At 37.1% G+C, this 27,491-nt stretch overlaps 1 protein-coding gene across 2 annotated transcripts in view; it reads right to left on the bottom strand.

Moving 5' to 3' along the window:
- The window catches only part of nAChRalpha2 (nicotinic acetylcholine receptor alpha2), a 220,400-nt gene extending 193,238 nt beyond the window's left edge, over window positions 1-27,162 (bottom strand). For both annotated transcript variants that reach the window (XM_071594283.1, XM_071594284.1), the window contains exon 1: window positions 26,711-27,162. In XM_071594283.1, coding sequence (XP_071450384.1) covers window positions 26,711-27,145 — 435 coding nt within the window. In that variant the 5' untranslated portion in view covers window positions 27,146-27,162. The remainder of the gene's footprint in view (window positions 1-26,710) is intronic.
- Between the last annotated feature and the right edge of the window lie 329 nt (window positions 27,163-27,491).

Raw genomic sequence — 27,491 nt, forward strand, 5'->3', positions numbered from 1 at the left:
CTTATTGAAAATTGTTTTGATATGTAAAATGTAGTGTGACAGACTTAACGAAAATATAGTTTTGTAGGTATAATATTTTTTGGTGTTCCGAGAAAAGAACGACAGTGGCATTTGCTCAGATGTGGTTGTACGTAACATTTATTTTAATAATGTTAAATCATGGAAAAAACTGTTTTAATTTTGTAACAGGCAAATAGATAATAGGTGTAAAATAAATATAAAAATATCGGATGTAAAAAATATTTTCCCCTGTAGTAATCAGTATGCATTTAAAACTACGTTGAAGATTTGCTAGATTTTCATAAAACGAAATTATTTTGTTAATATATTGTGATAGAAAAGTTTAATACTGGCCGTATATAGTATTAGGGAAGCATCCATTGGTCCAGAATATTCCCTTCCATGCATAGTTTCAATGTTACGTAATTATCGTCTTCAACTTGCGCACTAACTGCATTTATTTTTACATAAAGCAAAACATGGGTCAGTACTTGATTTGTTTCTCTGTTTTGAATTAGGGATATAATGCGAGGAAAAATATGTAAAAGTGTATTCAAATAGGTAAGCATTTTGAGAAAAATAAATTTTTTAGCGATAATTAACCTGCTTGTTTTAGCAAATAACTACTAAAGTTAGGTAATGCTGCAGATATTTATAATCCTGAATATCGCGATCGAACACCTTGGATTCATTCTAGTACATCATCACGACTGTTTATTTCAAACCTTGGGATAGAATGTATAATGGATTAGAGTCGCTTTGTCCATAGGGAGAATAATATTTAAAATAACTACCTGAATTATGTAAATTTACCTTGCATGATGTTGAAAGGCTTCTTAGCATTTTGGCAACTTTTTTCATAAACTAGCAACCAAGAGGTTGTCAATCCCTGCATCATGCCTCCCAGGGGAAGCGTGAATTTTCTCTTATAGATTGGTGTAATTGCACTTAGAAGCTGATGAAAACGTATTAGTAGATTTTTTTATGTTGTAATGTATCACTACAATTCAAGATTAGTTATAAAGCCACAACATTGCCTACATGCTTGAACTAATTACGGGTATGGGTATTTTTAATCTGTAAGATGTGGCCGCTTAAACTTAATATCCTTTCTATAGCCCTATTAATTAAATATCGTTCCTTCGTTATAATGGGTCAATCATAATGATGGCGGTGTATTTTACAACCAAATTTTAAATAGGAATGTGACTCTTGACGTTTATGGAGATATTAGTGAAAATATTTTCGAAATGTAGTTCTTGCAGCATGTGATCGCTGTAAATATACTAATTGTTTCGGAGTTATTTGGATTCAGAAATGTAAGCTCTCAAGATCAGATGATTTTCCATGAAGGCTCAATTCATAGCACGATTTCATAACGAGATGAAACAAGGAAAAGATTAGGAATAGAAATGAAGATTTTTTTTCAGCAAAAAAATTGTATGAATAGAATTTATAAAATCTGTATTCTCTTCAACTTTAAACTTCTCTATGATATCTAGACAATTTCTCTACCCCAAAAATTATTTTTGGGTTGGTTAGTTCATTTTTTTTTCTAACATACTAATAATGTGGCATTTTGCGTAATCTAAACCTCTATATTCAGAGATATTAAGCATTCAAATTTTACGCCAAAGAAGTAAGCCAGTCTCTACCGAAAAATTGTTTACCCTATGAAGGACGTCACTCAATCAACCTTTGGGGATTTACCGAACTCAATGCAAGCTGCGCAGTTGTGTAAAACGTTCCAGAGGATTCGTTGTCCAGCCTAAATACATGGAAGTGGAATGCACTGCAACACCCAAATTAGTTATTGATGCCTGGCGGATGCTTTCGTGAATTCGGAGCAGAGCCGCATCAAAAATTCAACACCGTCATCATCAGCATGTTTCATATTCATGGAATTTTTCGGTGTTATGCAGTGGATTTTTTGACGACACAATGCGGTTCTCGTTTTACAGTTTTTTCCTAGTATCACATTGAGGGATAAAATATTCCATTCCTTCACGTTGCTGTGTTGCGCTGTGGCCGCACACTATTAATTTTTTCGTCCATCTCGCAACTCTGTTTATTAGGTACCCAAGCTCGGACCATCGGCCAAAGTTGATACACATGCTTACAATGTATTCATCAAGCCATGTAAAATTCCAAGAGCTCGTGACCAACATTATTTAATGCAAAATTCGAGAATAGCCCGCTATATTTCCACAAAACGACGTTATTGTTACGTTTAGTTACATAACCCGGGTAATGCCGGATTAAAGTAAAATTTACGCATTTATTGAAATAATCTTTTGGCGTATTGGATACAGGAACCACAATTGGGATTTTTTTTACCGTATGCTTAATACTTTAGATAAAGCTTGGAGACTTAGGCAGGACTGAGTGCCTGGTAAACAAACTCACGCTCCACGGAGGCATCAGGGATGCTATTTTCAACAAGAGCAGTGAAAACGTCAACAGAATCCGGGCAGGAGATGGGGAGATGGGGAGAGATGGGGAGAGAGGGAGGCGTACGGTTGATGAGAACCAATTCAATCGAATACCTCTGATCGATTTCACTATAACATGGAGCGGAGAGGGGCGGCGGGTGTGGGTTAGGGATGGAGAAAGAAATTTGAGGAGAAGAAGGAAGGAGGGGGGGAGGGGGAATAAGGAATGGTTGGTAAACTAGGATAGATATATAAACCAAACTGTGACAAATGAATGCCATTACGAATTGTACTGCTACCGCAAATTTTTTTAAGTAATTCTTATCCTAAAGGGTTTAACTCCATTGCGAAGGTGTGGAATTGACGTGAATGCGAATTTGTATAAATACGTTCTTTGCAGATATCAAATACTGAGTCGTGATGTAGAATTATATTAGGGATTAGTAAGAGCACGCAAGTACATATTGATCGGAAGGTCCGCATTTGAACTCAATACGAATGTACGTCCACAAGTAGTGTATGATTTTTCTGATAAGAGACTTAACTGGGAAATAACAAGGAAAGGAACGAACATGCCTTTTCTGATACGTGAATATACCAATCCGTATGTTTTGGAAAGAAGTGAGGTCTACAATCACTCATCGAACCGACCTACCGTTGCATGCCTTGGTTTTAGGCCGATTCTTTATCAATCTCTACTACAAATATGGTATGGCGCTAATTCCTAAAGATTACCATATTCTTCCATAAAATGGATATACTCGGTTCAGGTAAGAGTGCGTTATTCTCACGTATATTTGATGCCATACATAATACACAAGTATTGGTATATCCACACTCTTTCGATGTGGGCTATTTCAATTTTTACGAATGGTACCGAGCATGGGGCGACTGACGTATTTTGTAGATATTTTTGCCATTCTGAGATAGAGGAATAAGGGGAAACCTTAAGGAGAAGGCAATCTGACACGACCGAAGTTCTTAGATGAAATATAGTATGTGTGGGAAAGTAGAACTGGAGTTGAGCTCCAGATTCTTGGATGGAGAACCGAGTTCATGGGGATTAACCGGATTCCCAACAGGGGCAGAAAGGGAAGTCAAAACTTGTGGGAAGTCCGATACATTTTCGTTTCAAGGAACGAAATGAATAAACTCGAATGAATCGAAACTCAGGACGAAAGTAACCACGGTAAGAACGGCTTCAGTTCAGAACTACGGGGACACTCAAAATGGAACTCAACTCATGTATCGAGTTTCTTAAGGGTAGATCCACTTGGTTCACGTTTGTGTTGATGAGTTTTCCATCACTTTGGTATTGAATATGTGTACTCTCTCATACGTGATTCCCGTAAGTAAAGCTAAGTTATTATTGTGCAGCGTAAAAGGTGCATAATCAAGTAATACAGAATGCTGTTATAATACATGGGTATCTTAAGCATTTTGCCTCCTTCCTCGATCACTTCCGTTGGGGTCGCACTTTTATCCCGATTAGATTGCCTCAAAGCAGGAACAGAACCCGGACCAATGGTGCCCTCCGTCCCTTAGTAATCAAAGGTTAATATCAGATTGAAACTAAACTGTCATTTGCGATTTTCTTTCATGCACAATTTAAACTTCTTATTACCTTTTTTCACTTTGTCGAAATGAACTGTTTCTCTTCGTTCCATTTGACAGTCCTAGTTTTATAGGAACGATGGTGGGTGGCGGCCTTTAAAGTGACCTGCAAGAGGGCAGGAGGTGAATCGGAAGGGGAGGTGGCTGAGGTTCCGAGGGGGAGGAAGAAGGAGGGCAAAGTGGACAGGTCGGATGTTTGGAGGAAAACGAGAGATGAAGGCGGGAAGGAGGAAGGGCAGGTGAAGCGGGGGGAGATGGGGAAGAGGAGGATCGATAAATTAAGAGAGGCTACAGAAGGTTGTGAAGAGAAAGCATTTCATTCGTTGGCGGAATACGCGTGCAAAGGCTTCTCCTTAATCAAAGTAATGCATAGCGGTATATGTGGGTCTTCTCCGACTACTTACAACTAATTTAAACGTGTAATATTTTGCATTCTAACATTGACATTATAAGCCCTGGAAATATAGGGACTCGTGTTTTACTTCGCCGTGCCGTAGCTGCCCTTTGAAAATTCACTGAAGGAGTGGTTTTTTGAGACACCCCGAGCGTTAGGCCACATTTTTATTTTACACGTCATTTAAAAGGGCTGACAGGCAACAAACCTTAGAAATAGGTTCTGTGGGATCTATTGTAGCGTTCACATATTTTTGTTTTAATATTTTATGGGGATAAGCACTAAGGTTATGGTTTTATGTTTTTATCAATTTATGAGAGTATTCGGCTCTTCAATGAAGCTCATTTCATATTACCCATCTACATCTCTCGTGCATCTCTGTTGACTTCCCATTCATTTTTCAGAGCTAACATTTTTTGTCTCTCTACACTTCATGAACTTCATATATGTCCTTTTGTTGGCCAGTCATTCAATCTTCTCAAAATGTTTATTTCTCTTCGCCGGCTTTTTCCTTTCCCGAACAACATTTTCTTTTCTCCTTTCTGCGGTAGTCTCAGCATTCCGATCGCACGTCTAAATATCTCATACATCCATTTCTTCCGTTTTCTTTGTGGAGCCCCTACCAACTTCTCTTATTCCCCATACCAGCTGAATTCAATAAGCCTTAACTCCTACATTCTTCATCGCTACTTTTTAAAGGCCTCCATCCCAGTTTTCTTTTTTCATTTATTTGATTTCAGAACTCTAGGACGATAGGCATTAAATGTAAACCTTCTAAATGTAACAGGACTTGGCTAGTGAACTTGCGAGGTCTACTTGTTCTGTTCTAGTTGATGATCTTACCGATTCCAGCATATTGGCTGTCTTTTATGCGAATAGTTCTTGTAACCAATATTTAGATCAGATGAAGGGTAAGACATAGTTTGCGAATGAATCATTACAAATGATATCGTATTTTTTTACATTTCGAAACGTTTTTTTCCTGTTGAATATTCGAAGCTGATAAAAATGTTGTATTGCAATAAGAACTTTAAGTAAAAATTACCAAAAAAAACTATCGACTTGATTTTGGGCATTTAAGAATTAAAAACGTAGGAACATTTGCGAACCAATCTGAATATTAATGAAACCACGAACTTCTCATTCCGTCTTCATTATTTATAAGATTCAAATCTGTGAAGAAGCATTAACTGAAGAAAACTCTTCATCTGAGAAACTTTTTATTGCAGTTAACCAGAAAAATGTGTAATTCTATTTGGTAAACTGGAATCGGGTAAATAAATCCTTATGATTCAATTTCAATCACAGGAATTTTTACCTTTAATCAATAGAATTTGAAATCTATTTTATGGAGATACCAAATATTATTGGTTTAAAAATTGCTCACAAACGGATTCAAAGAAATTATCCTTTTTACACAATTTCTAGGTGGGAGGTATAATATCAGTATTAATATGGTCAAAATTGACATTTAATTATCACCATCTGTTCTTACGAGCGCAATGCCTTTAGTTTTATGATCAGGTTTTTTCAGGATCAGCATTTATTTCCTTCTTCTTCTTGAATTTCTCTCCATGGTTGGTGGAATTATTTCGAAGACCCGTGGTTTACTTTTGTGTGTCCCGATAATCACTGATCATGGAGGGTCTCACTAAATCTTATGAGCATGTATTTTACAAGTTTTTATTTGCTATTTTATTGTTTTAAATTGTTTTATTTATTATTTTATTGTTTTATTGTTTAAGTATGTTTATTCAAGTAGTTAAATTGCATAATAGTTTATGTATTTCTTAATATAGCCATTTAATATTTTGCTGACCATGGTCGGTAATTAAACTGTCAATCTTAGGTTATTGTTGATCTCCAACATCAATTAAGAGTTATATTAGATAAGTGGAAGTCTATTATATATATACTAGACTTTCCCTTGTTTCCCCTATATTATATCTTTCTCCAGCCTTAACATTTTCTACCTGGCTTCTTGGCGTACAAAACCATTCTCTTCCCGGCGTACCTGGCATTCTTACTTCTGTCATAGCCTTCAACATCCCACTCCTTAAAATTTCTTTCTTTCATCTTCCTTCCTGCGGAGCGCAATAAGCAACTTTCAATCTTTTTCCGCCATACCTAAAACTTCGTCGTTTTTCTTCCTGTCGGTTGCTTTTTTCCACCCATCTCAATACTGAGTATTTGTAATATATTAAAAAAAAATCATTTCAATTATTACTTGTAGAAAATAACCATATTCCTGAATCAAAAATGAGGTAGTTGGTTTCTAATTTTCTTATTACATGTTAAAACGTTGTAAAATATAGTATGGAGAGACAGTGAGTAGATTTCAAAGCATAATGATTCATTTTTGAAAATATCAATATTATTTATAGAATAATATTCCTCTTTGTAAAGAAATAAAAAAGAAAACTCAAGGAATGGTTTGCGGTTAATTAACTTTATCGATTTAGCAAACAAACCCCTGGGAGTTCATAGCGGCAGAAAAGCTGAAGGACAGGGTTCTCATGCTATTCTCCCAAACCTCTCAAACGACACAGATTTCCAAACAACACTTGTTTTGATTCTCCTCTTCCCCACATTTCTGGATGTGCTCCCCTTCCTGTCGCCATTGAGTGACGAATGTTTTCCTTTCACCCGTTCCTTATTTTGCCTCTCTCTCTTTGTTTGAGAAAGGACTGAAGATTTTGGCGCCCGTCTCATCTTACTCGTCAGAAAAGCTGCGTTTCACCGCCTTGGTTCCCCCTGTGGACACCCTTAACTTTTATACAGCTAGCTGGCTTCCTTCACAAACATCAGTAGAGGAGAAATGTGAAGTTATGTACCGAAAAGAAAGAAACAAGGTAAGGCATTTAGCTTCTACTTTTACGGTTCTCTTATATTTACCCTATGTATTGTTGCTGACTGAGACTGGAATCTATGAAAAACTCTAGTTTAACCCAACAATTCTTTAATACTTAGTGCTTAGCCGTAAAAACGTGTTAAGCAGCATAAAGAAAGCCTTATACAAAAGACCAAGTCATGAAGCAAATAATTGCCACGAATGTAAAAGTTAAATTGAGAGCTGTAGATGAATTAAGTATCGCCGGGTAAGTAAGGATAATCAAATAAAGGAAATGGTCAGTGCTAGTTACTGAGAGGAATAAAAGCTTTTCCAATCCTATAACCATGCAATATCTCCTTGCGATGAAGACCAGAAATTAGAGAAGGCACCCAGACACCGTTAGGATAGGCTGCCTGAAATAAAGGCGGCAGTCTTTACTGTTTGTGAAACTAGGAAAGGCAAAATGATAAAATATCTTCAGTTCAGTAGTTCCGGGGTCAACCGTGTAGAATATCATGCTGAGGAATTAGGAAAAACTTTTCACTGAACTTAATTGTAGTCGTCACTGTTTCCGGTTTCGTCGCATTTGTAAAATTATCAGATAAAATGATTTGTTAAATAAACATTAGAGAGTTTTCAAAATATTAACTGAAATAATTTACCAGAATATGTGGCAAGGTGACGAGACAGGTCGTACAGCAGTACATTTTGGTGATATTCATTTTTTTCTCAATTCATTATAAAATATTTTATTTTCATTTTATTACACACTAATGACTTTCGATGATGGAATAGGAAATACCTATGTACATTGAAATTATTTTAAACAAAGTCACATCAGTGGTGCAGTGAAGTTGACACTTGTTTCAATGTACGCGTATTTGCATGGAATCGTCTTGTTATTTAAGAGGTGTACAAATCTATGTCCTTGGGTAAATAGCTAGTTACCATACTGCAGTGACCATACCATCAAATCAATTTATTTCTTCAACTCTTACCTTTCAAAGATTAGTTAGGTTTATTTATCAGGAATGGGCAGTATTCTCATGTTTTTATTTTTTAAATTCATCTCATGACAAGAAAAGCTCAGAGGATTGATTTATTTGTAATTTTTAAATTAGGAAATCATAACCCTTTGAGTGCATACCCTCCCAGACAGTTCGAAAGAAAAGTTTGTCTCGGAAGACTGTGTTAAATACCAATAATTAACAACTTTCACGTATTTTGCAGGTTCTAAATTCGATTATTTCTCACAACTGTGATTTATTTTGGAGTTTATTTTGAAAGTTTGAATCCTCTTAACGGTAAAATGTTGTTGTATCCCTTATTAGAGGGGTCTAAAGGGGTTAAAAAGGAGACCAACAAAAGATTTTGCCGCTTTAAAATAGACTTCAGCAAGAACGAATATTAATTCCTCGTTTGGTACTGATGACGTAGGAACACAGAAGGAGCCATCCCGTGTTTACCCCCTCAAAACAGTGCCCACGTCAGCTCTATCAACGCAATGCCTTTTGACAGGACTTGCCGGTCCCGTCATATCTCTTTCCCCTTCGCACCCACAAACACACGCGAAAAAAAGAGCCTTCTCACGTGCAAGGGTGTGTGGAACGACTACAGAGGCACCAACACACCCACTCCATCCATCCCTTTGCGTTTGTTCTGAAAAAGGAGGAAATGTTCGTGCCACCTTTCCCTTTATGTAGTGAGTCTAGCTTTTTGCACCGGATCCTTCCTTTCTTTCTTTCGTCATTGTATTACAACGTCAGTAGTTTCCTTCAAGCTTCCAACCACCGAGAAGTATTGACTCCGGTCAGACGATAGGATAAATAACAAAATATATTATGCCAGTAAGATGTGTATTAACAGGAAGGGTTATAAATATTTTAACCCGTTGCTACATGTCAGAACCACCTTACAGCCACTATTTAACTGCGTCGGAGAGTGTTACATTGTTTTGCTAGATGAGATTATTCAAAAGTTGATTCCACGTTGGCGTTAGTTAATAGGTAAAAGCTCTCCAGGGCATATTTTTGAAGAAGAGGATTGAGTCTAAGTATATTAATCCATAACCGTTTTAAATTGCTGTACATTTTTAATAAATTCTCGTCTGGGATATCATAGACGGTTGATAATATATCATGCATAAAATTCATCAAATTATATCTCCTGACGTCGATTTAAATATTAAATTACCGCATTTCGAGTCTTTAGCTATCTAAATAGGTTTATCTAAGCAAATTTCATATAAATCCATAAGAAATAATTAATTTTTGCGTAATGCGTGCAAACATGAACAAAAAGTGCTGGAATGTTGTCTCTTAGTTCGTAAATAAGAAGAAAAAGGCAAAGAGATCCAAATTACGGCTGAATGCATCTTAAAACAAGGCATTCCATTTGGACGTCATAATCATAAGATAATAATAAGATAATCTTTAGAAGTTGTCCACTAATGTGCATTACAATGTAACTATTTTAGAGTGTAAAAATAATTGCTTTTACATTTAGAAATATTTTCATTATAATCTGTTTGGTTGTGAGTGTATTGTGAGATAATTGAATATATGACCTTTGCCTCTCTTTCGCCCTCTTCAATTTTAACAGGACCATAGTAGAACATACTTGCGTCATTAAAATGAAATTCAACACTTTCAATATATTAATATTAATGTTCAATTTTCCAAATTTTTTTTCATGTAGACCTTTTGATATAACTTTATTGGGAAAATAACATAAAAATTAGGAAATCAGACATTGACAAGTTTGGCTAGCCGTTAACCCACCATACCAAGTACTCCCTCATTTGTTTTCTTCTCTGTCCATTTCACCATCTCCATTCTTCTCCAAACCCATATATATATATATATACTCATTAATATAGAAACAGATGTGAGGAAAAGGGATAGGACCACAAATAAAGGACAAACACAGGAGAAGTGGGGAAGGTGCACTCGTGGAAACTTCTATAAATGATCAAAATAAAATAATAATAGTTATCTGCTATAGCTTCGTATTCACAGGGCGAGAGAATTTAGTTTTTTATTTACTTTTGGAAATTATTTTTTTATCACGTACTCCTCCGTTGAAAAATAAACTTTTACCCAGCGTGGACTTAAAAAAAGGGATTACCTAAAAGAAGGTTTAAATAAGTTGGGGTTACGCCGGTGTTCGCGCGGACATCTCAGCATGTTCTCGAAATATTTAAGAAACACCCCTGCAGTAGACTATAAGAGATGTCCGAAGTAAGTTATAGCCGTCGTTGCGATCTAACAGAAAAGGTGTCAACCGCATACCCGCTTGTGAAAATAATTATGAAAAAATAAGCCCAAAGAGGCTACGATGGTGAAATCACAGGACGTCGGATATTTCCTTTTGAAGTCATAAGTGGGTCTTTTTTTTACATTTTTTCTTGTAGTAGACTCCTCTTCTAAGGAAAGACTTTTCTCAGGATACACTCCGAAATGTTAAAAAGGGTTTTAAATTAGCACTAGTGAACAAAATAGATCAAGGTCTTAACTCGGCTTCCAATTTTAGATTCCACGTAAAATATAATTATAGACAGTTAACGATAATGACATGAAAAAGTCACGCAGCTGATGAGCATTCCACATTATCGTGTCGCGTTTTATCTCAGCTCTTTTGGTTCAAAAATTTTCTCCGATTGTTTAATATTGCAAGTTCTCAACAATAAGGGGCATAGATATTTTGGTTAACCTACCTCGTCACCCTTTAATAATGCGTATCAGGAATCAAATTATCAGGTGTGACTTACTAAGGATCAGAGAAAAGTTTCAAGGTTAATTGATAGGAAACATCTAGACATGAAAGAAATGGTTTATTATTAAAAAAAATGTACTATACCAAAAATGAAATTCTTCATTCAGTCAATTAATTCTCCATCTTATGTATTTTTAGCGATTAGTAAGCATATGAGGGTTAAAATAGTTTAAGGGTTAGTTGCTGGGAAAAATAATGTTGTTTCAGTTTTATTCATTACCTGAGAGGATTCAAAGGGTAATTAAAACCACCCGAAGGTCAAAATAAACATTTACGAACTCCCTCACCAACTATCAAGTCTTCTTTTGATCGACGGATGGATTTATTAAGTATATTCTTCTGTCGTGTTATTTCGGCATTTGTGGTTGGCATTCGAATTCCTTCGATTGGAAAACTAGACGGGCCATTTAGCTTTTCGTTAGCAAGTAAGCAGACCTTGAGACCTAGTTTCATCGTCTTTCCTGCCTCCTCCGTATTCCTTCTCGCCCGGCTTCAACTCTCCAATTATCGACCTAACCATAATGACGCCAGTAATCTCAGCTATCGGGCGCCTTTCCCGCAAAATTGCAGCGAGTTTGGCTGTAGCGCGTATCGTCTCCCCGGCGCTGTCGGGCAGGATTTAAGTTTCCGAGATATTGTGCAAGCAAATTTATCGGCACGTTCGGCGAATTGAGGAAACTGCACTGAGGTAGGCTCAGCGGGGGAGCGACAGATGAGGAGTGGCGAAATCTAGGACGACTACCTGTGGTGGTTTTGGGTCGGGTTCATTAGAGGGGATACGGAAGACGGAAATTGGGGGAAAGTGGACGTCAAGAGAGCGGCGTGTGAGAGGGAAAGAGAACGAAACGATCTAGACATTGGCGAAAATATAAATGGAAGCAAAATATAGCAAAAATTTTGAAACATTTCAAAAAACAGCGGGAGATGCTCCGACAGTGACTTTTTACGGAGTCATCTGCTATATGTGCTTCACAATGCAACAATTTCAGAGTGTAAACATTTTTAACGTTTCACTATTTGTGCTTAAAGTAGATCGGGCGTCTAGGATCGACGCGAAGTAACGGGCCAAAGCTAGAATCGATACTACAATGGGCTAGAGCTAAATAAACTTCCTTAAACAAAACTAAACGTAATAGTTTATTCTTACCCCAGAATTTAGAGGTCCTTTGTCTAGATAATTGAGCTTTGAGGCAACCGATATGTGAGCCATTAGGGATAGGTGAATAATTTGGTGGAAGAGGTAGGATGTTCAGGGAATGGGGAAAGGGTAGAGAAAAACCCGGCGTCGACATTGAGCCGCTCTTATCGATAGGCGCCGAGGGATTCGTAATTAAGCGTTCCATATGAGGGAAGGCGTTTTCCACTTGAAGTGCTCTCCACATAGCATAGAGATTGGGATACCACTGAAAAATCCGGTCGCCGCCAGGATTTGAATTCAGGTTTTCGGGATTGGAAGCCCAAAAATTGAAAATCGTACCAAATTGATCCTCCTAAGGTTAAATATTGTAGAAAGTTTCTGGGTAAAACTTGGGAATCTCTTTTTATCTCGGCATAAATACCAGTAATAAATGAATATCTTCCTATTCAAAGTCTGGGTGACCAATGAGATGTGGAGAGGAGGCGTCTGGCTGCATGCAGGAGAAAAATCTCTGGTGGTCCAATTAACACTTAAACCTTCATCCATCAAGATCATGGGGAAAACTTGAGTGCTTACGAATATATCAGTTCTGAATGCTTGTCAAGTTGCATACAGGCAGAATGACGATATTCGCTGTTATAAAGATTAATGCTGCATTCATTCAATTTCATCACCAATGGTGAATATGGGTTTAGTAACCTTGTGTATTCCTTTCGCCCCTGCATTGGATACTCCTTTAGTACCTCAGTTATATTATATGATGAAAGAAGATACTTTCGTTTTTTATGTAGGATATTTTAATTATGTTCTAGGTTTCGTTACAGTGTAACATATTTAGGTTACGATGTAACGAAATTTAAGTCTTCATAAAACTATTTTATGTGGAAAAGCAAAGTGTCTTCTTTCATCATGAAAAATTTCCCCCATGCTATGCCTGAATATGTGTAATTTTTATTACGTTTATTATAACGTGAATATATAGACAATGCCATGAGTCATCGATATTTTACCTTGCACCTTACCCATCCTGCTTTGCGCCTCACCTCAAATAGGTCGAAACAATTGCCTTATCTCTTCTGTTACTGTTCCACATTTCAGAAACAATGAGGCTCAAGGGAAGTCAGGAAAGTTTTTATTGTCTTCGGAATAAACAGAACGCGCACCTCCCAGGTTTCTTCGCTCCCCTTCGAGTTCTATTCCTTGCTGTAGGAGATGGGGCAATGGGAGTAAAGCTAAGGAATATCCCAGAGCGGTGACTCGTCGATGACAAAATAAAAAGCGGTAGATCGAATCAACTTTCCATAGGCGCCTGCCTCTTCTGTCTTCTCGCCGAGCGTGGGTTGCGGTGTGGTTGGTACGGGGAAGGGGTTAGTGCCATGGAAGGGGGGAAGTTCGGGCCCGGAGACGGGACGGTGGCGCAGTGGATGATGGGGCGTATAGGGCGTGTGTGGGGTGATGGTGACTAGGAGGGATCTGGGGCGGAGTCGAGATGGTTGCACGTGATCTTTGCCGTTGGCAAGAGGTGGGGAGAGATAGGAGGGAGACGTGGAGTTCATACACGGGACGACAGGTAGTGTGGGGAGGGATGAATAGGGTGGTTGGTCAGGCCGTGGGGTCTGGAGGGGTCCCGAGATTGGGGACGGAAGGTAGGGGAGGATAGAGTGTAGGGTTGCTGCAGGTGGATGGCGTGAGTGCTCGACTCCCCGAGAGTTTTCGAGGACTTACTTAGCTTAAAATGGCTGGAATTCCTCCATTGATAACTCTTCGGGGCGTCACCTTGAGGATGAATGAGGTAATTCTTCTATTCATACCTGGGAACGTGATAATGGACGGAGGGAAAGGGTTTATAGAAGAGGTCGATATTTTTGTGTGGTTCTTGGAGATTTATTGGTCGCCTGAGTAATCTCATATGGCGCCAAATTATAATGCTTGGGAAATGAAAGTACCGATGCCAGTTTAGAATATTGTTATAACGATTAGAAAATTTTTCAAACGCAAATCATGTATACAAACAAGATTGTACCAGCATTTTTGGCGGAAGTAAGCAACTTTTAATTGTTGATAACGTTATTTCATTTATATTTTAGGAAATAGTTCTAAATTTATCATGGTCAAATATCAGATCAGTATTTAATTTTTAAATAATAGTTGTTAATCCCATTTAAAGAGAAAATACAGAGAATCAAAAAGCCCTAAAACTGATTCTCTTGGGTCTCATTTGAATTGCTTTGGAAATAATAGCATAGCTTCCTACCAGCAGCTAAACCTGGAGTTTTCCTATCATATTATTTTATTTTCTCCTCGCAAATTACATTTTCATCATTTAATGACGTACAATGAAGATGACCTCTCAATTGCATGTACAAATTTATGGCCAAAAGAAATATTTTACTACCAAGAGATCCCTCTTTATCCTTAATGCTAGAATGAAGCACATATGAGAGGTTGCTATTACGAGGCGAGCACCATCTACTAGTTAAAGCGGCCTTTGTGTCGAAGGCTGGGAATAACCTCTTCAAATATGCAACGCTTACGTTTTTGAATTAAATTGGCGCAGGATAAAATTGGTACCAAGTGATTTACGAATGTACATACCAAGAGTTTTAGGTAAAGGTTACGAAAATAAGATTATCGCATCGTCATTTCAATTTGTAAAATGACAATTATTATTTTTTATTTCCGTAATTCATCTTGAAAGATGCGTGCGTGAATATTCCATTGAATTCAAGTTTTACAGAGGTACCTGATTTGAATAATGTGAGAAGCATATTGTAATTACCTAATGTTTAGTTTATTTATTATGGAAAAATTATGGAGTGCTTTACAATTTGGTGCAATTTAGGAAAACGATTGATGGCATTATGTTCTTAAATGATATATGAGATAAACTTTGCTGATTAAGCTGAATAATTAACATTGAAGAATATCCTAGAGAAATATTCATTTGAAAATCATAGCTTTAACATCAGAGAAAGAGTTTGGTATCGTTATACCAAACCATTTCTCTGATGCTATAGTTATGATAGGAATAAAATGGTTGGATGTTTCCAACTCAAAAATCATAGCTTAACAGTTAATCCTTTGGATGTTGCTTTGTAATACTACCTTGATCAAAAAGTTCCCGGAATAACCACCGTGTGGCGCTCCCATCGTTCCGATTTGAGTTCTGTTTTTTTTGTTAAATTGGTACATCTGTTGTTGATATTCCCTTTAAATCTTAGTGTCATAACTTGACATTTGCCAAAGTTACGTAGCCAAGAGTACATCTATCTCTGTGTGTGTTGGCGATTTTTTACAATTGCAGAAATGGATTTAAATTTGCAACAACGAACTTGTATTAAATTTTGCGTAAAAAACGGATTTAGTGGTGCACGGACGTTGGAAATGTTGGAAAAGTGTTTCGGCAACGATTCTCTAAAAAAAACGGTCGTTTACCAGTGGCACGAGCGGTTCAGAAGTGGTCGTGAGTCAATCGAAGATGATGAACGCAGTGGCAGACCATCGACATCGAAAGTCGGTGAAAAAATTGATGAAGTAAAAGAAATGTTGGTCAATAACCGCAAATTAACCATCAGAGAAATAGCGGAGGACTTGAACATTGCCTATGGATCCGCCCAAGACATTGTGGTTAATGATTTGGGTTTCCGTCGTGTAGCATGCCAAAAGACCTCAATTTCATGCAAAAAAGAGACCGTGTTGACGTCGCAAAAGACATGATTTGCGAGGCTGAATCCGATCCCACATTCATCAAAAGGATCATTACTGGAGACGAGACGTGGGTTTATGAGTACGACACGCAATCCAGACATCAGGAAAGTGAATGGCGTTCACCAAATGAGCCGAGACCAAAAAAACCACGTCGTTTTCAGTCAAAAAAGAAGGCAATGCTGACGGTTTTCATGGATTACAACGGTGTAGTGCATCATGAATTTTTGCCAGAAGGCCAGACAGTAAACAAAGAGTATTATTTGGGCGTTATGAGACGTTTTTGCGTGAAGCAATTCGCCGAAAGAGACCAGAAATGTGGGCAGAAAACTCGTGGATTTTGCACCATGATAACGCACCGTCGCACAGTGCTATCATTATTCGTAATTTTTTGACGAAAAATGCAACAAATACCATCCAACAGCCACCGAATTCACCTGATTTGGCTCCCTGTGACTTCTTTCTGTTCAATCGAGTTAAAAAACCATTACGGGGAACGCGTTTTAGCAGCCGAGAGGAAGTAATGGAAAAATCGCAGGAAGCACTGATGGACATACCGAAAACCGAATATAAAAAATGTTTCGAGGATTGGATCAAGCGCTGGCATAAGTGTGTTGCAGTCGATGGGGATTACTTTGAAGGGGACAATATAGATTTAGATGAATAAACTTGTATTTTTAATTTTCTGAATAAATTCCGGGAAATTTTTGATCAAGGTAGTATCCGTTTCGAACTGACGATTCAAAGAAGAAAAAGTTTTTGATTTCTCATATAATTCCCTTACGTGTGCCATCCTTAAAATCTTTAGTAGAATGTCAGCAACCATATCAACAATAGATATTCTCATTGATTAGTTCATCGTTGCCCATGACCATTAGGAGATAAACAAAATACATAAATGCAGTGACATACTGAGGAAAGCTATCCATTAGGATAAATTGCCATAATCACGATTTGGAAAGGATTATCAATAAGAGGTTCTGAGATTTAATACTTCGGTTTGAACCATGGCACTTTGCTGACGGAAACATTATTTTTATTGTTCTGCGGTGTTTACTCGATAATCTGTGTCCTTGTTGGAGATAGTTTACCATAGGGAGATTTGTAAATGTAGCACAAGGAAAAAAGAAATATAGTCTTGCCTTATCTTAATGTTTAACTTAGGCGTGTGATTTTTAACCATTCAACGTTCAGGCTCTACCCTAATTTGCAATGTTATCTTTTCAAGGGGAAAATGATCTTTCTTAACATTAGTTTTTAATTTGTTTCGCTATATGCCGCTGTTTTATTTCCCCATACTTCAGTAAATAGTTAGTGGACAAGAGTGAATAATGAACAGATAGCAATGGAGAGTTATGAGACTCAATTTCTTCAGCCGAGAGGATTTAAGTCGTCATATTGCTGAAGCTCGTAGCTGAATGTTTGTATTTTCCTTATAACATATGGAAAATCGACATTAAAGATAATATGAATCGTGTTAATGACTTTTTTAGAATTTAGTGTCGTAGGTACCATTGAAGTCGCAATAGCAAATCGGATTGTTGAAATAACAGGTTTTATTATGTATCAAAGGTAAATCATGCAAAAACACATGAGCAGCGGCAGGGGATTGAAAATAGCTAAACTCCCTGCTGACCATGTTCATCATTATCTTTACACCCACAGTAATTTTACTGGTTGCGTTTTCCTCTAACACATATTCCCATTGCACCAAAGACTGAGCTGACTAATTATATTTCAGAATCTCTAAACTTTACGAGAGAAACTATCTGAAACATTCGCCTCTTCCCTTCCAATTGGTTTCATCAACAAGATTTAATAGGATGCAGGATTAATCTTGGCGGGCATGAGCAAGGGTATTAGCGTTGTATGAAGACCGATAAGGTGATGAATTTTCAAAATATGATTGTGTTTTACTCAGGCAATCGACCTGATACATAATTTGTAGGCATGGATGCCCGCGTGTAGGCTATATTTTAATCTTGGTTTTTAAATCAAATTTAATTCAAAATACAAAATCAAAATTGATAATTGTTTACAGTTATAAAATTTATTAAAGTGGAAATAAATATCAACATTAATTGTGCTGCTATTTTACATAAAATAGAAGTCTTGTTCTTAGTGGTAATAACTATCTATTGGATCAAATTTAGGAATATTAATTATCACCTAAGGAATCTGATAACGTCCAAAAAGAATGATGGAAGATGTATATGTAATGATGAAGAGGTACATGTAATCTTTAGGAAACATTGGATATAAAATTAATATTTTTTTGTATATATTTTGAAAATGAGATTAAAATGTCATATTTCTATATTTGACTATTTTTTTATCATTAACATCGCCAAAACAAATATCTAACTAACCAAGTGCCATTTATCACAGAAAACACATCCGCGCAGTCCAAACGTAAAAAAATTAATTCAATAATGCTGCGGCATTTCTAAAAATAATCATCTATTCTTAGTTTCTTTTGAAGGCATCACTTACTCTAGCTGGAATTCCAGCCACACATGGAACCAAACCAACAGAAATTAAAAATTTAACCTTTTCACTCGGCGAAATTTAATTGGTGAAAATTTCAACAAAATTGGAATGTTGACAAATATTTCACGGTTTATAACAGCTGATAAAATTATTAATGTGAAAAAATCCACAAATGATAGCAATGAGATAAAAATTCATCAAACACGCCAAAATTGAAGTCCAGAAGCAAAATTTGTTTCTACAATGGCTGCAGAAAAGGATGGTGATCGAGTCATAAAATACTGGCAAACTGGCAAATACACTTGAATATTTTACATGGAGGCTTCTTTGTTATAAATGAATGCGAAATATACTATCCTGTGTTTTTTATAGTGACTTTATAGTTATTTTTATATGTATTTTATAAGTTTCGTACTGATATGACTAAAATTAACAAGGGAATCGTAAATGGGATTGTTTATAATTTAATTTCTAAAACCGATGGGCAGGTAAATATCGTAATCATGTTATAAATGGAGAATCCTACGCTAAACGCAAGGTATTCGTATCTTTAGAAATTTGAAATTTCTTTCAACTGTCATATGTCTGGATTCCTTATCACGATACTAGTGCATACAAAATAAGCAATCCTGTAGAAATTGTTGCCAAGGTTCCCGCGTCATGTTGAATGTGGAGGCTGCATTCTCTAGGGTTGTAACGCGTTCCTTGCTTCAATTTTGATGACAGTTTTACCAGCGTTCCAGTTAGTGCCTTCATGTCAAAGTTGACAGCTTCAACCAGAAGACGCAGAATGCTTGGGAAACCAAATTCAACAGCGAAACAATGAAAGCGGTGGAACGCGAGGGATTGCGGTCTTTACAACCCTGTACAATTATTTTCGTAAGCTGGTATTGCTCAGATTGTACTGTTCCCTTCTTTATTATTTACTGCTTTATGCCAGGATGAGTCACGGATTTTATTACATTTTTCTTGTATCATCGCCTGCCTATTAAGGGCGAAGAATTAATGATTCTGAGGGCAAAGATATGCAACCTTGGTTGAAAGTATTCAACCTGGGTATCAAAATAAATCAAGTGAATAGCAAAATCGCTACGAACACATAATGGGGATATAAGATCCGATCCTCACGTGGTTAGAAGGTATACTAGAAGAATGTCGCTAATTGACAAAGGGTGAAGATCCAGAACTCTGTCATTATTATTGTTAAACTTATTTAGAGTTTATTTTGAGTGCAGTTATTAGATTTTCCACCACGAACGTGAACCAGTTGTGCAGAAATTTTCCTAAATATAGTTTCACCCGACCAATGAAGCCTGAGAGACAATGGACATATCAACAGTGAAACTAAGATAAATCTGCTTCAGTACCTTCTTTTACTGGATTATTCAATTACATAATGATGAATAAAGAAAGCCTTAGTTATTACCCTAAGGGGTGCGCTCTTCAGAAGAAAGAGATCCGAGTTTAGTTGCTTGATAGTCATTGAGGGATGGAAGTAACCCCCGCCCTCGATACATCTATCATATTCAATACTGTAAAAATAAAGTAAATTTTAATACTAATTAAAATTACCGTGTAAAAATCGATTTGTTCCCTGAGTTGCTAGTTAAGGTCCCTGTTTCTTTAACTTAGAAACATGGTCGTTGAAGCAGGATAACAGGCTTTGATTGGAGGATTATCAGATGTCGGTTTGGATGGAAGGGTTGAAATGGACGGATAGTAAATCAAAACGAAGAAGTACAAGGTATAATGGAGGAGGACAGAGCGTGCTAGTGAGAAATCAAGGAGGAAAGGCAGAAATATGGATGCAAAGCATTGAGATTTGCGTTGCAATACCAAAAACTGTGATATAGGGGAGTATGCTTGGCCAACGAGATGGACTTAAGAAAAAGATTAGCAGTTTGGACGGAGTGACGGGAATTTGTGCGGAATTGATGGGCAATTTATTGTTGCCTGAGGTGTCAAATTGTGTTTTGATGGGGGAGGCTAAGGAATGCAGGCGTTTTACTTTGTGCCCATGCTAAACCTACCTTAAACGGTAGATTACCAAATATTAATCATAATAATTATTACCATTGTAAGACAGAAAGGGGTAGCCCACGGGTAGCGTGTTTATATATGAATCTGAAGGTTCTCCTAAACGATAAAATACTCTCCATGAATAGCGAAATGCAACAGTGTAATCATGAGGTATCGGCTGAGTATGGTGCTGCTGTGGCAATTGATACAGGATTGACAGCGAAAGTCACGGAATCGGCCTCAGTACTGCGATATGGAAGGCAAAGTAAAGCCACTGCATTAAGCTCTCTAGAATAGGCAATCTTTCATTAAAATATGTCCTTATGACATTATTCCTGATGAAATATTCTGGTGGTAAAATAGCCTCCCAATCAAATCAGTCTAGGAGAACAATTGCAGTATATGGATGCGTTCCATGCAAAGCCATTAGGAGAGTGCGTAAGTTGGAAAATACTGAGATTTTAATGGACAGACAGCGTAAAGACATCTTGGGAAAGAGTGAGATTGAGTGGGTCTGGGCCGATTGGTGAACAGAAGATTTCATTGATTTCGACCAAAAAAAAGAGAAAAATAGCTCAACGTACGCAGGCTTTCATGAAGAAAAAGGCAACCTTGTTCAAAGAATCGAAAGTTGCAAACTATGTCAAAACGTTCATGGTATATGGTACAAAATTCATGGTACTCAACTTAAATCATAAGCGTAGAACGATGGAGATGAAGGCATGCAAAGAGTATAAATCTTTGAAAAATGGTGCAAGAGGAGAATGCTAAAGATTAAATGGACAGACTAAGTGAGGGAGGAGGAAGTATGTGTAAAAAAGAAGAGGAATGGCAATGCCCAAAACTCTACGGCAGGGAAACATTAGACGTACGAGACGAATAATGATGCACAATTGATTAATTATATATATTATTATATATAAAAGCATAATATTTTAGCTTATATAAGCGTGATAGGTATAAGTTATTATTGGGAAGATTCCACCAGGAACAGCCAGAGACAAGTACATTGTGCGAATTAATAAGAATTTAAGATAGAAAAGCTCTCAGGGGTGAGGAATTTAGCACTACTATATTTTAAAAGGATAGGTTCGCAGTAGGCTAATCTTAAGATTTAAATACTGAAATAAATCACTTATAGTTTATAAATAGGTATGCATATGTGTGTGTGTGTATATATATATATATATGTACACACAAACACATATACATATATATATAACCCTATACACAGTAATTAACCCAAAGGTTGGTTTGGTAGGCGATGGTAGAGTTCAGTACTAAGTACCCAGTACTAAGCCCGACGGTGTGTGAGATTCACACATTAGGGTAGGGGGGCCAGTTCCTTTCCTTGTGCTGGTTATGGTTTCCCCAGGAAGATCCCCAGGTACCCGAAAAATCCCATGGCTTGGGTGAAGCTGCAGGTGCCTAGAATGGCTCGCCCGGGAATCAACCCAGGCCCACCAGTCAGTGGTCCAACGCTCTACCCCCTGGACTACCGCGAAATACATACATATATATATATATATATGTATGTAGAAATATGTCCCTATATATATGTAGAAACATACATATATATATAGGGATGGCACAATAGAACACAAATAAAATAGTAACTTTTTAAAGAATACTCAAATTGTATATTGTTTACGCTTTCGCCCTTTTCAAGTAAGACTCAGTATATATATATATATATATATATATATATATAATTATATATATATATATATTCATCATTATATATAAATATGTGTGTGTATATATATATATATATATATATATATATATATATATATATATATATATATATATATATATATATATACTGATATGGACAACTATTGACAAAGCACTTTCGGTGAAAGTATTAAAAAGGGATGTAAGTGCTTGATAAGAAATATGCACATAAGTATATCTTTATTGCCATATTTTTCAGTGTATTTTTCAATCATAATTCATCGTTTCCCTTTATTTCGTAGGCCTATACTATTTTTGGGATATGTATTTTGAATATAAAAATAAAATGTATTGAAGTGCTAAAATGTGTTTCTGAACTTTTAGATCTGGAATATCGACGTTGTCATGGATAAACCGGACATATCGATACTGTTTCATTGTTTATAAAATAATTTAGTGTTGAAATCTCGAAATTATTTGTTTTCGATGGACAAAACGCCATGTTTATTAAAATTGAATATGGCTATTTGTGCTTATTTAGTCATGTGGTATTACTATCTGTTTTATTGATATCATGATAGTAAATTTTGCTGAATTGAATTGTGCTATTTGATAATTACTTTCACAAATATACGTTTAACTAATACATTTTATAAAAAACTCTTAAGCACAATAATTCAAGATTATATTTACAAACATGAAAATAGCTCAATGTTTTTACTTATTATACCAAAATATTTGTCTGATTATTGGTTAAAAACCGTTGAGACTTAAATTTAAGAACATCATATTTGGACAGTTACCTTTTTTGCCGTTAAATAAATGTCCACATCACATTACCGCAAGAAAAAGGACTGGCAAGTGAAGTTATGGGTCGCTCATGATGAAATGAGCATAAATGTAATTGAATACGTTTTCCCAGGAATAAAATTAACAAGCACCAGCAAGAAAGACGCTCTGTTCAAACCTCTCGGCTTTCAGACGTCCCTAAGAATGGCGTTAAGTGTGGCGCGATTACTCTAGCACAAGGAGATTTTCAAGACAAAGCTTCTTTATTCTTTTGTCTTGGGTCTGTCTTCGAACACAAGGGAGGATGAGGTTGAAATAAGTGCAAAACGGCGGCAATTATAATATCAAGAAAACGGAACAGCAGCTATGCCACTTGCTCGAATACCTTTCTCCCAGGAGGAGATGCAGAGAAACATGACAAGGCGCCACTTGTAAAAAAAATGAAGTACGATAGGGCGAATTCCCTGAACCCCTTAAAAAAAAGACCGCAGTGAGTCAAGCTGACGGCTGGACTGCAGCCAATATAAGAGGCAGAAAAAATAATGTGGAATTGTGGCTGGTGTAATATGGGCTGAACCGGCCGGCACTAGGGACGAATGTTAAAACAATTCATGATTCCACAGATGAAAATTGATCCCGTACACTGGGAAATTGGGAATATGATATTGTGATTTGATTTCCTGTAATTTGAGTAGATCGGAGACGATCTGCCATGATGATTTTGCAGATTCGTCAATAGTCCAGTCAACTGCCATTAAAATGCTGAAATACATCGTGAAGCGGGAAATGAGGTTTCCATAAAATTATTCATGAGCCTTCAATAACTATGTAGTATTCATTGCGACAGAAAAAATCTTATTCTCTGCATGAAAATTGTAATGTGTAGATGGTAAAATAAATGAATAAAAATAAAAATACAAACAATGTTTAATTACATGCATATCATTTTTCATGGAAAATGCAAAACGTCTTAAATGAAAGGTTAAAATAGTGTGATGTTAGTCAGTTTCGTTTTGCTCTTTGAGGCGTTCATTATTCAACCTCTTCAATTCTATACCTTTTTGAATGTGATTTGCCCAAAAACCGTAATCAAGCAATATTTGGAATCGTTTTATACCAATAGTGTTGCAATATATTACCAAGCAAAGCTTATTGGAACACATCATTGAAATTTCTCATTTCTTAGGAAGGATGAATTATTTTTGTCCAAATGAAGAAACCGTTTGGAATTACTCCTGTATATTAAAAATAATGAAAGAAAGCCATTTAAAGGTATAGCTTAGGTAAAGCGACATAATTTCGAACATTTTTATTAAAAGAATGTACAACTGATAAATTTTTGGCTCACATTAGAGTGGCATAAAATCAAAAGATATACCTAAAAATATGAAAGATAATTGCAAAGATTCCTAAAAAAGCAAAAAAATAAAAATAAAATATATGAATATCAATAAAAAGTAAATTTAATCATTATTTTTTTCATAAATTTCATCCAATGTATTGGAAGCATATTATATTTACTATCCCTAAACAGTTGTACTCATGTGTATGTTCTTCATGCTTTTGAGTTAGAAATGCTGAAGACTAAAATTGAGGACATTTATGCGGTTGCAACGGTCAATTTTCAGAAATGACTCTATATTGGTAAATCAATTTTTGCATGCGATTTCAAACGTTATGATCACTTTAAATACAGCACAAACAATTTGGGGTGGATAATGAATGATTGACCTGCAAATTTGGTATTCAAGCTTCTGCATATCTGATTCAAATTTTTTGTTTATAAATAATGAAAATATGTAAGGCTTAGCAGTAAGCTATCAATTGTGTTGGATTTTGTGCTCTCATTCAGCATTTATACCAAATTTTATGATCATTTCTCGTGAATGACATTCTAATGCGTGATTGAGAAATGACGCATTAAGAGTTTTGGTGAGGCTCTTATTTATATGCAAATGTAAATTTATTTTTAAATTTAATTTTGAAATGAATTTCATTTTAATAAGAAGTGAATTATACGCAAACCCTTATCAATAGTAGTATTGATAGGTTTTTATTGTTAATTTATCTATGCTTTCAATAAGAATGTTTTGATCATGCAAATTTCCACATTGTTCAGATTTAAAATGACGCTCTTTTATTGATTTTTATATTGTTATCTCAGTACTCTTCATAGCATATCATTTATTTCCTGAAATCTACATGGAAATTAATCTAACCTTTCATTTTTAATGCAATGCTACGGTATTTAGCATATACCTGTACTTATAACCAATGCGCATTAATATGGAGTTTCAGTATCAATATGAATATTACTATCTATGTATACATAGAAGAGCAGATGGAAACAATAGTATTTACGCAGAGTAAACTACTTCCATTTAATGCGAAAAGTAAGAAAACCCAGAATATCGGTTAAAAACGCAATAGGCGATGACAAAACGTATTGAATATTAACCTATAGCAATATGAGTTGAATGTAAATTAAAAAAAGTGAAGTTTATTTCAATTGTACCTATCATTTTTCTGAAGATCATCGGAATAACCTTTACATTACCATACATTTCCTTTCTAAAATTACAATGCCGTAAAGTGTTGAAATTTAAGTATATAAGGGAAATAAAAATTACTAGAAGGGATTACATGTATGAGACAAGCTTGTAATTGCACGAATAAATGAAAAATTATGATTAGTGAAGAAAGCATAAATGAAATGGCTATTAGTGATAGCTGTTTTTTAATTAAACGTGACAACAGACACAAAGAAAGAGAATATGGAATTGGCAAGTTTACAGACTGTTAATTGTGCTCGGTCTATGCAAATCACTGGATTAACTTGGGTATGTATCAAACTCGTGGCATTCTCCGAGGATTGATTTATGGAGATGGCGAACATGTTAGCTTGACGGAGAGTGCATTCGTCTGCAATTACGGGTTGGGATTCCGGTTCTTCAAATCGAGGCAATGTAACCGGGTGAATTGTTGATGAGGGACACGGGGAGGGAGGGTGAGCGGGACTAAGGAGTGTTGCAGTGGTATGGTTAGCGATTGGATGAGGAATGGAATCTAATTACTGGGAAGGCGAAATAACCCTGGAAGTAAAACACCATAAAGAGGGATCCAAAATTATTGCTTTTGTTTATGCGCATGTATAACGTTTGATTTCGTTGCTCCCCAAAATGCCCCTTTTTCTACTCTCTCAGTGATTTATTAATAAAATTTGTTTCGATGAATTTATTAGAAAATAAATATGATCAGAGTTACCGTTGTTGCAACTGCATGGGGGAATCATCCGACACGGACACATTGTTTTAAAAATTACTTTCCCATTGTGTCAATCAGAAAATCAGACTGCACAACGTCATTCCAACTTCCTTCGGATATTAAATTCCAACAAAATGGAACGAAATGGTTTGGTAATACAACCAGTAATCACAACGGTCATATAATGAAGGGAAACGAAGTTTGAACTATAGTGATTCACAATTAATTGTTAATGGTTAATATTCCCAATAAAGTGATACATAGAATCAATAAATTCACCCAGACATTGTGTTCTTCACACTTTGCAGTTAGTACCCATTGATACACAGGAAATGGATTTTATTGGGCTATAAAGATACTCTTAGGTTCCCACTTCCTTTAGCGACCGCCATGACATTTTAGGTCTAGCATACGTTGAAATAGAAAAGGGAGAAAGGTTTGAGCTTTAAGGAATAAAATCTTCTCACCTGGGAAACGATGAAGTAATCGACATATGGCGATGACGGATTTTCATCTCCTCGTAAAAATAAACATGGGTTGAGAAACGATCTATTTTAGGGGCGGGAGAAATATGAACTCACCAAGTCAATAAGCTGCGACAGCCTGAGGCCCAGCTTGACGAGCACGGTGTCCGTGTTGTTGCTGACGGGACGAATCAGACGGTTGTAATTCGACAGGAGGTCATCGTAGAGCCTCTTTGCGTCCGGGTTCGCTGACGCGGGAGCCGGCAGCCTCGCCGCCAGTACTAAGAGAAGACCGAAGAAGAGTATGTGCCTCCTGGCTGAGGAGTCCGCGGCGCACGTCGCGTTCGAACCGCGCTTCCTCGCCATGTGCAGGGGTCTCTGCCTATGGGGTGTCCCCTTAGGACGGAAGGTCGAGGGCTCGGCGGCTTCGACGCCCTTGCAGCACATCGGGGTCACAGCTGCCACGTGAGCGGTGGTCCGGGAGGCGCGGCGGGGGGATGGTGAAGATGCACCAGCCGGAGGCCGAGAGGCCCGCCGACGGCAGCCCGCCATTCCCGCCTCACCGCCTCCCTCTCCCTCGCTCTCCGCTCCCCACCGCCGTCACTTCCTCCGGCAACCTCCCGTCGAGTCCTCCCTCCTCCACCACCCGCGTCCTGGGCGCCTCCAGCACTCCTCCGCGGACACCTCCTCCTCCTCCTGCCGCGTCCGGAAATCCGGCCCCACCCACCTAGACCCACCTTTCCCCGACATATCCCACACGCACACGGCTACTCCGGCGAGGGGGGGGGGGCGTGGGTCAGGGGGGTGTTGAAACGGGGAGCGGGGGCAGCAGGAAAGCGGGTGGGTTACGGAGAAGAAATCAAGAGACACGTCCTGTCATACGCCTATGCGTGCATTC

This window comes from Hetaerina americana, unplaced genomic scaffold (assembly GCF_022747635.1).
Source record: "Hetaerina americana unplaced genomic scaffold, ioHetAmer1.1.p SCAF_6, whole genome shotgun sequence".
Lineage (NCBI taxonomy): Eukaryota > Metazoa > Arthropoda > Insecta > Odonata > Calopterygidae > Hetaerina > Hetaerina americana.